The sequence below is a fragment of the Typopeltis vanoorti genome, chromosome 4 (assembly GCF_054136105.1).
Source record: "Typopeltis vanoorti isolate ZY-2024b chromosome 4, IOZ_Tvanoo_1.0, whole genome shotgun sequence".
Classification (NCBI taxonomy): domain Eukaryota; kingdom Metazoa; phylum Arthropoda; class Arachnida; order Uropygi; family Thelyphonidae; genus Typopeltis; species Typopeltis vanoorti.
Window position 1 is genome coordinate 105,263,924 of NC_143552.1, and position 17,698 is coordinate 105,281,621.

At 36.6% G+C, this 17,698-nt stretch overlaps 1 protein-coding gene across 1 annotated transcript in view; it reads left to right on the top strand.

Annotated features, from left to right (window-relative positions):
- Vps15 (vacuolar protein sorting 15) overlaps window positions 1-17,698 on the top strand; it is a 529,585-nt gene that overhangs the window by 459,990 nt on the left and 51,897 nt on the right. Inside the window, exons 28-30 of the mRNA XM_090391958.1 lie at window positions 2,468-2,595; window positions 15,997-16,081; window positions 16,175-16,272. Coding sequence (XP_090248084.1) covers window positions 2,468-2,595; window positions 15,997-16,081; window positions 16,175-16,272 — 311 coding nt within the window. The remainder of the gene's footprint in view (window positions 1-2,467; window positions 2,596-15,996; window positions 16,082-16,174; window positions 16,273-17,698) is intronic.

Sequence of the window (17,698 nt, forward strand, 5' to 3'; positions counted from 1 at the left end):
TTTGCAGACGACCAAATAATAATTACAAATTCTGAAGATAACTTACAGAAAGCTATTTTAAATCTAAATGAGATATCCAAAGATTATGGTATGATAATATCAACGGAAAAATCAAAAACTATGGCCTTTAAAGGACAAGATCCAGCAAGAACTAAAATAGTATTAGATAACAAGATCTTAGAACAGGTGAATTCATTTAACTACCTAGGATGTATGATCACTTATGAAAATGAAAAAGATATAAACATAAAAATTGCAAAATATTTAAAAATAACAGGAGTAATTAACTCTATATTTAAACCAAACCTAGTTCAAAACCAAACCAGGCTAAAAGTATACAATACATTAGCCCTACCGGTCTTAATGTATGGAAGAGAAATCTGGACAATAAAACAAAAAGACAAACAAAGATTAACAACAGCAGAAATGAAGTTTATGAGAAAAACTGCAAAGTATACCCTATTTGATCACAAAAGAAACGAAGATATTATGAAAGAATTAAACCAAGAATCAGTAATTGAAAAAATTAAAAAATATAAACATAGATGGATGGAACACGTTCAAAGAATGAAATCAGAATTATAACCAAAACAAGCTTTAAAGTACAAGCCATTAGGAAAAAGAAAACCAGGACATCCTCTTAAACGATTCAACGATGACTTCTAAGGCCAGAACAGAGCATACTAGGCCTAAATCCTTGATACGTATGATGATGATGATGATGATATATCTAGTAGTTGATAGCATACATCACTATCCCACCTAGAAACTTGCCAAACAACTAACAAAATCACTTTCCTCCCCACCACCACGACTGCTAATCTAATCTCTTCCACAGTGCTCTCCCTCCCTCCCTCTATGAAAAATCCTATTCACTCTATAACCTTACGGGGGGGGGGATCTTAACAAGAAAGATTCAGATATCATGATTAGCTTTGATATCTTCGCTTTATTTACCATTGGCAGATACTTTTGTCCTCATCAAGCCATTTTCCCTTCTTACGTGTTTGAATTATGCAAATTCACCAATTATTCAGGTTATGGTATTCTTTTCCATTCTACTTTTCATTGGAGGGAGGTCGGTCATCTATTAAGCATACAGCGGTCTCTTTTAGATAGAGCAGGTGTAAAGAATAATAAACCATGAGTATAAGTCTAACAGTTACAGTAAAAAACACAAAATTATCTAACATTTTTGGCATGCAGTCCCATATCTACTAAAAACTTAGAATATTTTTCTCACATTTGGGTTTACATATGCTAGAAGAGATCTATTTGCTTAATAGATGACACCCCTCCCTTCTCCCCCTCACATACACTCACTGACTCCCTCCAGTTGCTTTCCTGTAGATGCTGTTTTCTCTAGACATGTTCACTGAACTGATCACCACCATTTTTTCACTTGCCCACTAATCCTGAACAAAGAAGGATAGTGTCTGGCCACCATCTATATACATTCAGCTCTAAACTCACTGAACCAACTTCTCATCCTCTTCCTACATTCCATACACCGCTGTCCTTTTTGAACAGTCTCCCCCCCCCCACCTGCAGCACTGTTATAATTGTTGAGGCCTCTCATGTGTAGGATTCATTGTAAGTTTAATACATTAATAAGCCTTTGTTACAAATGCAATGTACAATGTCTTTATACACATTTTTTATAATTTGTGTATGTGTGTAAAATATATTGCACTCGCAGAGCCATCTTTAGTAATATAGTTCACCCGCCGATTAGCGATCCTTCGACACTTCTGCGCATCTCAGAAAAAGGAGAATCCATTCTGATAATAGGGTAATCAGTCCGTATTGTGGGATGAGTTGTTTATTATTACAGGTCGGAAAATTAACTTCTCTTTTATGATTATTGTAGTTAACTGTGTTACTTGTATAACATTTGGAAAATTTTACCTATAAAGCACGTGATTTCACATGTTGGCGACCAATTCGGAAGCCCTTCATTTCTTTCTCCTTCAGCATGAATCAATTATTCTTGGAAAGATGCGAAGCAGAGACCTACAAACAGTGACCGAACTATATCAGCTTTTTTTTTTGTTGTTTTTTTTTAGTGGGTTAATATATACACAAAAATTCCAAGAGTTATGTAACTACTGCTATAAAAGATTATAGTGTGGGCAGTCTGAGAGGTGGTTAAGGCACCAAGGTCAGGATGAGTTACAATTCAGTTTTTAAGAGAGATGCTCGAACGGGGGGGGGGGGGGGGGGGATGTCTTATCCTCTTCACTGAATGTTATATTTTGAGAACTTGCATTCCTGAGAACTAGTTCTAAGAAGAGATTACTCTGTTCTTTACACGTTCTATATTGTGCATAAGTATTACTGTATTCTTCCATTTCTGGATCTTACCCCAACCATATACACTGAGATAGGATAAGAAAAATTTAACATTATTATAACTATTATTGTTGATATTTTTATAATAATAAATTTATTTCTTTTCTGTTTCCAGGATACAGGTCATTCCAGAAACAACTTTATTTGCTACTTGTTCATCAGATAAAACTGTGAAGGTTTGGGACTGTGGACGCATGGAAGGCCGTAATGTAGCTAATCGCTCTAGGCACACATTTAAATTAGGTACTCAGCATGTTGCTACCTCATTAATTTGTTAATTCATCTATTTTGTGAATGGTTATTAATTTTACTACTAGGGAACCTCTTCTTGGATTCCTTAGCTGGTATTTGGATAGGGATGGTCCCTTAACCAGTACACTGCTGTGGGTGCTGCTGCTGCTGGACTACAGATGCTATGTATAATTGTTTGCCATGATGTATGGCCAAGAGTTTTCTGCTTCACTTCTGTGAGAGACTGCTGGTCATGTTCAATTTGGCCCAAGTTTTCTTAAGGACAGCTGGTTGTGTCTTCCAGAGCGCAGGTCATTGCCTCCATAGTAATTGATGAGGTAGGCACTGTTGATTCAACACATGCTCAAACCAGCAAAGTTGCTTTTGAAATTCTTCAATTGTAGATTGGTTGTCACACCAAGTCCTGATGGTAGTGTGCTTCGGATATGGTTGAGTAGTGATATTCGTAGTATGTGGCAAAGCCATCACATTTAAATGGTTTCTAGTTTGTTTAGGTCAGTTATAAGGATTGTCCAAGTTTCTAATCCATACAGGAGGACAAGCATGATCAGTGAGCAGAAGAAGGCACATCTTTGTTTTGATTGAGTTGCTGTGTTTCCTCCATAGGTACCAATTTAGTGAACCAAAGGCATTGGCAGCAATACACAATACAGCAGAAGTACACAACAATTCTGTTGTGTACTTCTGCTGTTACTGCAGTTTTCCTTGCTTATATGAGTGAACCAAGATATTTGAAATGGTTTACCTTCTCAATTTGGGTGCCATGAAAGTAAACAGTGCAGTGTGACCCATCAGTTGTGTTGCATACATAACTGTACACATCAGTTGTGTTGTGTACAGCAGAAGTACACAATTCTGTTGTATACCTCTGCTGTTGATGCAGTTTTACTTGCTTGTATGAGTGAACTAAGATATTTGAATTGGTTTTTACCAGCTCAATTTGGGTGTCATGAAGGTAACAGTGCAGGGTGACCCATCAGTTGTCATGGTGTAAAATCTCTATCAATAAATTTTTTAATTAAATTTCCAAGATCAATTTTACAGAGGTTTCTGAAAATATAGAAATTAGAAATTATAATGTATAAAAAGGAATGTTATACTTCTACTGTTAAAATGAATAATTTAATGTATATTGAAGTATATGTAAAATGGAAAGTAAGAGATTAACCCAGATTATAGCGATGACGAAGTAAAAACAAAAGTTTACAAGGTCATACAAATATAGAAATATGTGCCCAAGAATGGAGTGAGCCGAAGTGACGTCATCATGCTTGGAGAACAAAGGATTAGCAACAATATAAAAGGTGACTATGACGCTCTCTCGAGGCTCTCGGGGTTTTTTTTTTTTTTTTTTTTTTTTTTTTTTTTTTTTTTTCAGATTTTGGTTCGGGGGGGGGGGATTTTCGGTGGATTTCCTGTTGATGTAAGGACAACGAGAACATAGTTACCCATTAGGTTCCACTCCAGTTTTCCCGACTGAAAATCAACCTAAACTTTCCTGGTAAACTTCTACATCAGAACCACCAGGATCGTCCAAGCAACAGCCAGTACCCAGGAAGAAGACACAACATCAAGCTAAATTAGCTGAAGTTTGTTCAAATTGATTGAACCATGGTTGTAAAAGTCAATGTAAGTAAGCACAATTTTGTTAATATCTTAAAAGCTTACTACTGAGAATTGTATGTGTGCTTACAAGAAATTGTTAGTGTTTAGTTAGTTAATAGGTTATGGTAATGAAAGGGAAAACAAATGTTAACCTATATGTGTAGTGTATGAAATTTAACTCAGTGTAACATAAGGAACAGCTTTAGGAAACTAAGCATTGTGATAGGATCAATTAAGTGCAGAGTGAAGAAATGTTTTGTTGTGTAATTATGCATATTGTGCATATAAAAGGGCTTAGAAGGATAATTTCTCCTATTTGTTTGTGCATTGTACTATTTTACTAGGGTAAAATAAAATGTTTTGTTTGTGCTACCTTGTCTGATCCATTGCCAATGCACTATCTCCAAAAAAAACTAGCGAACCTGCATGCACATTTAGTTTAGAATCGCCACAACTTGCAATAAGAAAATTTGTGCACTGACTAAGATCTTGCCTGTATTCCTTACCTTAATTCTCAAACTACATTAGTTCGTTTAGAATGGTGCAGTCGATAAAAAAAATAAATTTTTTCTAATTGAATAGTGCAAGATTAGTAAACTGCATATCGTAAAATGGCTAATAAATTAAAGTCTGTGTTAACAGCAGTGGTAACAGAAGTAAGACAGTGGGATTAACAGTGAGATTGGTGTTAGCAGATAATAGTCTTATTTTGAGCAAAGTAGATAGAGGTTAGGTAAAGTACAAGGTGCTGGGAATGCAGCATGTGTAGAACATAACAAAGGTACAGTCGAAAACTACCCAACATAAATAAATTATATATAAACCATAAATATATATAATTTTTGCAATGGGACCTTTGTTTTTGTCAGTGTTGATTTGTAGTCCATATGGTTGGACAGCATCTGCAATATTTTCAAAATGTTGGTGGCATCATCATTTGCAAAAATGGCACTGTCATCAGCAAACATAGATCAGTTAAAAATTTGTCTTTTCTGTGCCGTACTCCACATTTACCAGAGAAGGCCTGTCGCATGATAGCATCAACAGTGATGTTGAACAGCAATGGTGAGATTACAGCCCTGTTGTATGCCTATGCCAATAGAAAACTCTGCTGAGTGCTAATTTTTGATGCAGACACATCCACTGGAGTTTTAAGTTGCTTAAAGTATTTAAATGATTTTTTGGGGTATGTGTTCAGTTTATAGTGTTACCCAAAGGGTAGGCCAGTATAAATGTCGAAGGCTGAGTGAAAGTCAATGAATACAGTAATAGTTCGCTTGCCACATGATATGTGTTCCTCTATAAGCTTCTTGAAAGTGAATATCTTGTCACAGCACCCTCGGTTTGTATGGAAACCAGCCTGCTCTTCTCTAGTTACTTGTTCGCGATATATTTGTAGGCTGAATGATGCACATGAAGACTTTACCCAGAACTGAGAGTAAGTTTATGCCCCTGTAGTTTTTGGAGTCATCACTGTCCACTTTCTTTTGGATTGCCACAATGATAGCCTGTTTCCATTCAGTAGGGATTTGTTCTGATTCTATAAATTCTGGTTTTGCTGACACAGATGAATATTTGTCTGGTATAGTGCAAAAATTTGACACTGCATGGTCCTTGGTTAAGAGTGCTAGCAAATCTTCCTTAGAAAAGGATAAAGATAAATAAATTTAGAAGTAGAGGGTTACAAGTTGGTGATATTGTTTTACTCAAAGAAAAAGGTAATTTAAGGAAAAAAGCTAAGCTGGGTATGAGAGCTTCAGATCCATATAGAATATTGAAGAAAACTTCTCCTGTGATATATAAAATAGTAGACATTAAACACCCTAGTAGAATTATAATATCACATAGTGATAAATTAAAGAAATACTGTTTTGATGGGAATACTACTATGGTACCAGGAAATAGCTTAGGAAAACTTATTTCTGATGAAAATTTAAATAAAATATTTATTCCTCCTAAAAAGGAAGTGAAACTTTCTAGTTCTAATAAAGTATGTATAGAACATCTATCAGAAGATTCTAAATTTGATACTTTTTCATCAGAGAACAACAGTCATTGGACCAGATATCACCACAGCATACTGCAGGTAACTTAAGATCATAAATCTGATGTTGATATCAAGATTTCAGAGATTATGTTGATGCACTCTCTAGTTCAGGCATATTACTATCTAATTTTTGTATAGATGCAAATCAAATTTTAAGTGAAAAACACGTAAAAAAGTGAAAAAGATATCTGACATAAAATTTGAAGAAAGAGTTATTGAAAATGAAAAATGAAATGAGGAATATGCTTAGTGGTATTAGACATTTAGTTTCAGCAGATGAGTTAGAGCAAAAGAATAGAGTGAAAGGAAAAAGTGGTGACAAATGACTCCAGAATAGCAACGTATGAAGATTGTATTGTTAGAGGATTGGTTAATGATAGAGTCCATAAGGTCTGCTATTCTTGACTGAGAATGATAATTCATGCTTTGGATAGGAGGAGGAAATGAGCAAAAGAATTAGTGGTGGTTGGGGGAACAAATGATTTAGGCAGACATAAGGGGAATGTAAGGGCAGATATCAATAGGTTATTGAGGAGAGTGAAAGATAACAGTGTAGCGGGAAAGGTAATCAGTGTGTTGCCAAGGCATGACAATGATGAGTTGAGACAGAGAACCATAATCCTGCCAACATACCATTCATGATATGTTAGGAAGTGCAGTTTATGGATGTATGGCATGTATTTGAGGGAATATACAGGTGACGGATTGCATTTGAATGGTTTGGAGTGAGTGAACTTGGAAACTGTTGCTAGATGGAAGTATGTGATGCAAGCAAGAAATCAGAAGTAAAGAGGTGAGTGAAAATGGTACAGAAGAGACTAAAGTGCTTGGCAGTGGAAAAAGTAGTAGTGTGAGAGATGAAAAGAGAATAGGGATGCAAGAGGAACAGGAAAATGGGGAGAAGTTTGGGTAGCACACATAGGAAGAGTGGATGTTGAATGAAGTAGTAATAAATGTATATATGGTATGATCAGCATAAGAATGGAATGGATTGGGATGTGAGTTGGGTAGTTAAGACTGAGTGGATATATGTAGTAAGCAGTGATAAAGATGATTTGGGAAGGGCAGGTATGGTGGGGAAATCACAACCAACAAGTGGCTTGGGTAGGACTGGTTATAGACCTAAAGCTGAGCTGCCGTGTTTATTTACAAATGCCAGGAATATCAGAAATAAGGAAAATGAAATTTTTTTCACTGATTAGGTTTTTGATTAAGTGAAACATGGTTGAATGAAGATGATATCCTCACGGGAAAATAAATGGAAACATGGTGTTTTTGTGAGGATAGAAAGGACAAGAAGTGGGGGAGGGGAAGTGCTGTTGATGATAGCAAGGGAATTTATATCCACATAAAGTAGACATGAAAAAAGAGAAAATATTCATAATGGTTTTGAGGCAGTGTGGTTTGAAGTGGAGGTTGACAGGAAGAGGTCGATGTTGCTATAGGAATGTGGAGAGAGGTGATAAAGAAATGTTTAAGCAACTTGAGTTAGTGAACAAAAGGAGTGATTATTATGGGTGATTTTAATTATTATGGCATAGATTGGAATGAAGAGATAGCATTTGAGAATAAGGAAAATGAATTTGTCAGTTTCTTGAGAGGCAACTATTTCAGACAGTATGAAAAATAAAGGAGGGCACACAAGGATCAATTTTTTAGGTTTCATCATTTCATCAGAGGATGTAATTGTGAGTGGGGTTTTGCACTTCCCTCCATTTGATAAGAGTGATCATGAAGTGATCACCTGGGTTGTGGCTAGCCATATGAAGACTTCTGTGAGGAAAGGATATATGAGGAAAGTACAAGGCTGTTAGATATGACAAACGTAAGGGATAGCTTGGAGCTGTAGCATGGAATGAGGAGTTGAGTGGAAAGGAAATGAATGCTGCTTGGGAACTGACAAAGAAATACATAACAGCATCAATGTGAATATATTTCAAAGGGCAAAAGGCTGAATAAGATAGGTTTAAAATGGATGATGAAATCGATATGTGGCAAGTAGAATGATTTTGGTGAGGTGAGAGATTGGTTACTGCTGTATTCAGCAAGCAATTCATCAGGCAATTCACTGTCAATTCAATGTTGCAAAGTGTAAGCTTCTAAAATTTTGTAGACAACAATAAGATGTTCTTCTTCTTCTTCTGCAGCTTCTCCCACTTAAGTGGGGTCACTGTTTATTATGAGTCTCCTCCACACCTTCCTGTTTTGGGCTGTCACCACATCCAAGTTCTTCATCTTCAAGTCCTCTTCTACCAGCTCCCTCCATCTCTTCTTTGGCCGCCCACGCTTCCGCCTTCCTTGCACATCCATCTGCATGACCCTTCTTCCCACATATTCGTCCTCCCTCCTCATCACATGACCAAACCATCTCAACCTTGCCTCCTGTATTTTCGCTCCTAAGTTCGTAACTTTCACTGTTCCCCTGACGTAGTCATTCCTCAGATGATCCTTTCTGGTCACACCGCACATCCACCTAAGCATTCTCATCTCTGCTACTTCCATCCTGCTAATGTTATTTTTCCTCAGGGCCACAGTTTCTATAGCATATGTCATAGCTGGCCTCACTACTGTCCTATAAATTTTGCCTTTCAGATTGATCGGCACCCTCTTATCACATAACACTCCAGCCATCTCCCTCCAGTTCCTCCAACCTGCTTGTATCCTGCATCCCACTTCCTTCTCACCTCCTCCATCTTCTTCCACTGTCGAACCTAAGTATCTAAAGTCTCTCACCTTCCTGATGACATTTGCTTCCAGCTCCAGGTCTGTCTCCTGGCCACCGCTCACTGCGCAACATATACTCTGTCTTACTTCTGCTCAGTCTCATACCTCTCTCTTCCAGTACTTTTCTCCATCTTTCCAGTTTAGTTTCTGCTTCTTCTCTTGAATCTACACACAGCAAGATGTCATCTGCATACAACATTGTCCAAGGTGCATCTTCTCTCACCTCCTCTGTTACCACCTCCATCACAATATTAAACAGAAACGGACTTAATGCTGACCCTTGATGCAAGCCAACTGTTACTTGAAAACTTTCTGTCTGTCCCAAACAGGTCCGAACACTTGTCTTCACATTTCTGTACATTTCCTGCACCAACCTGACATATTTCTCCGGCACCTTCTTCTCCCTCAGACACCTCCAGACTTCTTGCCTTGGCACTCTATCGTATGCTTTCTCCAGATCAATAAATACCAGATGTAGCTCCCTTTGTTTCTCTCGATATTTTTCCATCATCTGTCGTAACCCAAAGATAGCATCTGTTGTTGATCTACCAGGCATGAAGCCAAATTGTTCCTTTGCAATCTCCACCTCCTCCCTCAATCTACCATCAAGAACCCTTTCTAGGATCTTCATTGTGTGGGACATCAACTTTATTCCTCTGTAATTTTTACAGTCTTGTGCATCCCCTTTACCCTTGTAAATGGGAACAAGAGTACTCTCCCTCCATTCCTCGGGTATATTTTCCTGTTGGCAAACTTTCATGAACAGGTCCCACAGCAGGTCAATTCCCTCTTCCCCCAGTGCCTTCCATGCCTCCACTGGAATTCTGTCGGGGCCCACCGCTTTTCCATTCCTCATCCTCTTCATGGCCTCCGTCACTTCCATTCTACTGATGTTCTGCACCATCCCCTCAGAAGGCTGCCCATCTCCTCTGTGAGTCCTTGCATTTTCCTCATTCAGAAGTCCCTCAAAGTATATTTTCCATCTGTTTCTTATGTCCACATCCCTCCATAATACTCTTCCTTCAGCATCTTTGATCTGCCTCACATGTAAGATGTCCTTAGCTGCTTTATTTCTACATTTCGCTAGTTGGTAAATTTTTCTCTGTCCTTCCTTTGTTTCTAATTGATCATACAGATCTTGATATGCCATGGCCTTCGCCTGTGCCACAACTTGCTTGGCTTCTTGCTTTCTCTCTTTGTACACCTCTCTGTCCTCTTCCACTCTTGACTCATCCCACTTCTGCTTTGCCTTCCTCTTAGCTGTCACTGCCACTTGTACATCATTATTCCACCACCAACCCTCCTTCTGCTCTCTAATCTTTCCAGATGTCTCACCAAGCACCTCGATTGCACAGCTCAGGATTACTTTTGAATTATGTTTCCACCAATCTTGTACACTTTCCAGTCCATCCGAAATCCTCTCTAACACTCTCTCTCCCTAAAATGATTCCTCACACTCTCTTCTTTTAAGCGAAACCATTTAATTGTCTTCATCCCATGGCAACCAGAAGTTCTTATCTTCGATCTTAATTTAAAGTCTGCGCACAGCAGTCGGTGTTGTTGTGCTACTTGATCTGTTGGAATTACCTTACAATTTGTCACAACCTTAAGATGTTTTCTTCTAGTCAAAATGTAGTCAATTTGTGAGCTGTTGTTACCACTTCTAAATGTTATCAAATGTATACTTTACAACAATAAGATGTAAAGTATACATTTGGTGGGGAAATTTTGTAGGAAGTTCAGAAAAGAGATCTTAGAGTGATGGTGGACAAGGATATGAGGTTCAGAGGTCACACTGTAAAATTTGTGAAGTCATCACATTGGATTATGGCAATGATGCACAGGACCTTAATAGGACCTTTGCAGAAATAAAGAGGTTCTTGTTCTGTTGTATAAAACCTTGATCTCTGATATGAATTATTATGCATAGATTTGGTCCCCTGGTTTGCATGGTAATGAGGAGATATTGGAAAGGATCTGGAGAAGACTAAGGTTGAATTGGCCTTTGGGATGTGGGATATGAGGACAGGTTGAAGGAATGCAGTTTGCAAAGAATTGTGAATAGGATGAAGAGAGAGATGATTGGGACATTTCAGTTGCTAAAGGGTTGTTACCAAGTTATTGTGGAAAAAAATTTTCATAGAATGAGAGAATGGGCTATCCCTGGAATCTGTATAAGGAGGATGTGAGCAGGGCACAAGAATCAGGTTCTTTCAGCTTCAACCCTAAAAAACAATCCAAACCTCAACAAATTTGGGAAACCTACATCAGAAGACCTTCAGCCTAGTCGCCCAAGAATACCAACATTGCACGCTAGGGGGCACCATCAGGACTTTAGGAGAAATAATAGCTTCCTGCTTCTTCCTCACTTACTGTTTGTTGTGCCTGCGTGCACATGTTTTGTTCTTAAGTTCCGTGAAAATGGCAATGTGACGTTGCCGAAATATTGAAGTATATTAAAATTTATTTTAATGTATATCCTAGTTTACGTTGTAATTTCCTTAAATTATTTAGTAAAAAATCAGGTTCTTTGCATGAGGAGTGGAATGCATTGCCTGACATTGTGGTGAATGTAGACATTGAATTTAAAGTACAATTTGATGGGCTTTGTGTGTCACAGTGTTTTCCTCCCATGATAAGTCTTTTGACTGCATAGAGGTCTGGTGTTAATAATAAAAAAAATAATGGCAGTTTCCCTCACTTCATGACTGATGAAGTGAGAGAAACCAGAAGTCATGCATGCTGGAGGATGTCAAGTGAAAAGAATATGTTAACTAGAAATACCTGGAGAGGACTACTGAGTAAGTGAGAGAGACAGATTTGTAATGATATGGAAGAGGTTTTGGAACAGTGAGAAAAAAGTTCCATTATTTAGCAATCTTTCAGAAAGGAAGGTGATACTTTGAAAGTTACTTAGCTGCTAAAGTATAAAGAGCTAATAAGCTTCATTTCGGCAATGAAAACATTACTTAAATTAAGGGGATATTGAATCCCACATAGTTTTAAAACCGAATAAGAAACTCAAAGATTGGAATCAGAGAGTTTCTTGCCGAATATAGTAAACTATAAAGTATCGGCGGACACTAGCGTTAGCCAATGCAAGTGATCCTAGTACATAGTACATTACTGGGCAACTCGTTGCAAAGGTGGAGGAAGAAGATCAGATCGCTATTCTTAGGTATTTTCCATAATGTAAAAACACATTTCTTAGGAAATGTATGCTGTTATTACATTATGGAGGGAGGTCACTACCCAGACCGGTTTCAGCCTTACTCGGATCACTTGCATTGGCTAACGCTAGTGTCTGCCGATACTTTATAGTTTACTATATTCGGCAGGAAACTCTCTGATTCCAATCTTTGAGTTTCTTATTCGGTTTTAAAACTATGTGGGATTCAATATCCCCTTAATTTAAGTTACTTAGCTGTTTTGTTACAAAAGTGACCAGAATAATGATGCAAAGTTGGGAAGTGCAATAAGAAATCAAGCTGATGTTGAGAGTTTGCAGGATGATTTAAATAAGCTGGAAAATGGGCTAAGAGTAATGGATGTCAGTTCAATCTGGAAAAGTGTAAAGTTATGCATTTTGGGGTTAAAAGATTACCAGATGTGTACCAGATTACCACATTGATGGAACGGTACTCGAAGAGATTGATGAGGCTAGGGATTTGGGGGTATTAGCGGATAGGGAGTTGGACACCTTAGCAATGTTCGGACACATTGCTAAGGTGTCCAAGATAGCACATAGGATTACTTGGTTATTAAAGAACACACTAACATCCAGAGATAAAGAGGTTATTATTCCTCTTTATAAGGCATTGATACTTCCACATTTGGATTACTGTGCTCAAGTCTGATCGCCTGGATTCCTTGGAGATGAGGAATTGGTGGAGAGGGCTCAGAGGAGAGTGACTAAGTTGATGAGTGGTGTAAAAAATGCTCCCTACATTGATATATTGAGAGCTTGTGGATTACAGAGGTTGGTTGATAGGCAGAGAAAAGGAGATATGATAGAAACATTTAAATTACTTAAAGGTAATTTAAATGTTTTTAAATTACCTTTTATAAGATTGATGCAAGGGAAATATTTCAGCTGTGTGATAGTGATGGAAGAACAACAGGTCATCTCTGGAAATTAAGGAAATGTGTGGTTAACAAGGGTGTGAGAACTAGATTTTTTGCTTGGAGAGTGGTGGATGAATGGAATGCATTGCCTGACTCAGTTGTGAGTGCTTCGTCTGTAAATGAGTTCAAGAAGAGGTATGATAAATATTGTTTTGATAGTTTGGGTCTCCCACAATGAGTCTTCTGACTCCATGGAGATACCCATATAATAATAATAATAATAATAATAACAGTTGTGGAAGAAATTTATAGGAACTTTGGAACATGATAAACAAAGTTTCGCATTTAGGATGAGAAATGTTTATCAGATATTAAAGGTTCCATTAGAACAGTAATGCTTTAATGGCTTTTGCACTTCAGAAAATAGATATAGATAGTTAATTTTTAAGTGTTTGATAATTTTTCCTCGGAAATCCAATTCCTTCATATAGGATGAGGAAAAAGGTTGTGAATCTTGAAGAAGCAAGTAGAAAATTTTTATATAGAGAGATGTGAAGACTCAGTTTACTTAATTTTTGTTGAAGTTAAGATAGGCAGGTTTTAAAGAAAAGAAAGAATTATCATAGCAAAATAGATATATCTGAGATCTTACTTTTGTGCTTAGATTTTAGTATACAACCCTTATACATACCACTTGCAGCCTATTTTTACAAAAGGTGCATTCAATGATCAGGATATAATAAATAATAAAAATTTAAAACCTCTCTACAATGCCATATGTTAATCCCCTTAATTTTTTTCAGAACTCTCAAATCTGTGGTCTCTATTTTTTGATTAATTGTTCTAACCAAACTCTATACCAGGGATGGGCAAACTGCAGCTTGCAAGCCACATGTGGCTCTCAAAGCTACTCTGTGCAGCTCCTGAGACAATACTGGTTTTCATTGCCATTTTTTCTAAACTTTTATATTAATAATCTATAGTAGTATAATATGTACCAATATTAAAATATTTTATTTCGTAAATGCTTTAAAGATAAGTAAAAAACATATATTTTGAAACTTTACATTTTTAGCTTTTAAATGGTACTGGCCAAAAGGGTTGTTAATGTGGATTTTATTATCGTATTTGGTTGGTAAAAAGTGTTTTGACATTTTATGGCCTGTGTTGCTCCAACTAAAATTAGTTCCAAAAGTGAATACTAATGATCGCTGCATTACCTCTGCCTTTGTTGCCTGGACTCTGCGTCATCGCCCTTCATGCAGTACATGAAGAGTGATGATGTGGTGGTGGTAGCAGTGGAACATAACTAGTGAATTTTAGTGTAGATAAGTACTTTTCTGATTAATAAATAATTAAGATTGATTTTAGTGAAAGTTATAAAACCCTTGTTTAAAATGACTGAGCAACAGAAGAGTATAAAATGGAAATACGAATAAGAAATGAGAGTGTTTAACCAACAATGGGAGGATGATTTTAACTGAAACAACACGAAAGAAACTTAGAAACACTTTATAATGATTTTGAGAAACTAAAAAGTTAAAGCCATGTTTTGAATTTCTTGTGAATCCTTTTGTGATTGTTGTTTGTCATCAACGATGGATGTTGTCCTGTTGTTGCACTTTTTACCGCGGATGTTGCTTCAATAGAGACAGAGCTTATTGAGCTGCAGGAAGATGTGGGTTTAAAGCTGGTACATAAACGCTCATCTGTAACTAACTTTTGGAAGCAAATCTCAGAAACAAAGTATCCCAATCTTCAGAAAACTGGCTTCCAACTACTCTCTGCTTTTGGGACAACTTATTGCTGTGAATCTCTTCTCTGTAATGAAATTTGTCAAGTCTATACATCAGGCTATCTTCATTAACAGCCACTTCACCGAGATTCTTGGAACAACTTTTACATCCTACCAGCCAGATTTTAAACTATTAACTGCACAAATGAAGAATCAATCAAAGCCTTCAACTAGTAGAAATTAAACATATGCTTCTTCGGTGAGTAGAACTACTATATAGTTGTATTTTTTATTATTTATAAATACAATTTTAATTAATATTTTCTGCAGCTCTTGAACATTCAAAAATGTATTATATGCGGCTCTTATTACTGAAGAACTTGCCACTCCTGCTCTATACTATACCTGTTTAGCTTATTCTGTTGTCTATTTTCAAATTTAATGTGTCATCTTCACTAAAAATTGTGCCTGAATAGGTACAGTTCATATTTTCTATGTTCCTACCTATTTTCATAATTTTTGCCATTTTTATTACAAGTTTTTTATGCCAGATTTGCTACAGCAATTATTCTATTTAGTTAAGAGTCCTTGACAATCCCAGTGGATTTATTTAAAAATATAAAATCATCTGTATAAAGTAAAGAGCTAAGTTGAATATCTCTAATTATGATTTATGGTTTAATTGCACTTTGCTTCATAATGTGATTCATGTAAATTAGATGTGGAGATAGCATTTATTCCCCTTTAACAGCAAACATAATATGTACCCTTCTCTCAGATCTAATTTTAAATCAAACCATCCTCCTCTACCCCTTTCTGAATGTTGACTTACAAGTTAAGTAAATATGCTAAATTATTCTAAGTTACACAAAAAGACCATCATCTTTGTTTATAACTCCCAACGTTGCACAATTTCTGAAGCAGAGAATTATTGTTAGGCAATGCATTAACAATTTTGGGATTCACACAGTTTGGGATTCAACAGTTTTTATAATATCAAGGATCTGGAATTTAGTGTGCAGAAAAATAAAAATAAATAAATAAAAATGAAAAGATGTGTATTTGTACCATTTCTTTTTAAAAGCTGTTCGCGCACGTGTGTGTGTGTGTGGTAATCTGATGGTGGTAATTTCCAGATAATAAGGTAAGCTTATTAAGTTGAAAAAACATTTAAGAAAAACAGCGATTTATCTGATACAAATTTTCTTTCTTTCAGATGGACCTGTCAATTGTCTGACTGTGTGTCAGAATCTTCAGTCTTTGGCTGCAGTGTCTGATAGTGGTAATCTCCAGGTAATAAGGTAGGCTTATTGAGTTGAAAATAGTAAATATTTCTCTCTTCTTATGTATAATAGTATTAGCATAAATGCTTTTTCTTCTTCTTCTTCTTCTAGGATAGAACATAGTTCTGTTAAGTCCAGTACATTATTTGCTACAAAATTAAATGTTCAGGAGGATGGCCGTGTTGTGGATATGAGTCACTTTGATACAGGTAAAATTTTTACATTATTTATCTTTAATTTTGTGAGAGCTTACATTCATTAACGAATGTCAGATGCAGATTGCTTTAAAATGTACTATTGTAAATTATACTAGAAAATTAATTATCATGAAACTGTCACACTGCAGTGATGACAGAGAGAGAGAGTGTTATAAAAACAATAGAACATTCAAATTTTGCTTGCTTAGAAAGTGTGGCAGTGTTGCCTAACCAACTATCAAGTCCTCCTATCCTTTGAAAACCTAAAATAATTAAAAAGAGGTCAATAAAGTAGCAAATGTGATGCGTTGTTGTAATATGCACAAATTATTCAAAGCAAAAGGTAGTGCCATTAAAACTTAAGAGTATTGCATGGTTTAATCACAAGGATTTATTTAGTTCATTTCTCAATATATATAGCTTGAATGAAAAGTTTTAAGTGAAATTTATTATTATTAATATTCCAAGACCCCCATGCAGTCAAATATTCGTCACAGGAGGTCCCCTTGTCATGCACACATTCTCTGCAGACACTACACTCTCAGGCAATGTATTCAAGTCATTCACAACTCTCTGTGTAAAAAAACTTGCTTCTCACTCCCTTGTTCACACCCTCCTTATACAGCTTCCAGGGATGACCTCTTGTTCTGCCACCATTTTATGAAAAACCCTTCAGCATTAATCTTATAACAACTCCTTACCAACTTGTACCTCTCTATCGTATCACCCTTCTTCCTTCTATCCACTTGACTCTGCAAAGTACATCTGCTCAATCTTTCTTCATACTAACATTTCAGACACCAGAAACTATCTCAGTCAATTGCCTCTGGACCCTTTGTAATATCTCTTCATCCTTTTGAAAATTAAATGACAAATCCATGTACAGTAGTGCATGTTTGGCCTAATCATGGCATTATACAATGTAACCAGAATTTCCTTACTTCTACAAGTCAGCATGCTCTGCATCATTGCCAGAATTTGTTGCTTTGTCCTCACAGTTTGGTCAATGTGTTGTCTAAAGTTCAGATGCTTATCCACCATCACTTCAAGATCTATTATTTCCTCCATCTCCTCCATTGTGTCCTTGCCAAGAGTAAATTCTACATCCCATCTTTGTTTTCCAAATTTTAAAACCTTACATTTCACAACATTGAACTGGTAACCCCACACCCATGCCCAGTCACTCAGTCTATAAAAGTTTTCTTGTAAGGCGACAACATCTGCTCTACTCCTCATAGTTTTTCCCAACTTTGCATTATCTGCAAACAACTGCATATCTCCATTCAAATCTTTCCCAATGCACAGCTCATTGATACCTGTCAGATAGGCAGTCTCCAATCCAATGTACTAGTCTAATATCCAACCCTATCCATTCTAGTTTGACTATCAACTTATCATGTGATAATTTATCAAGAGTCTTTGCAAAATCTACATATAC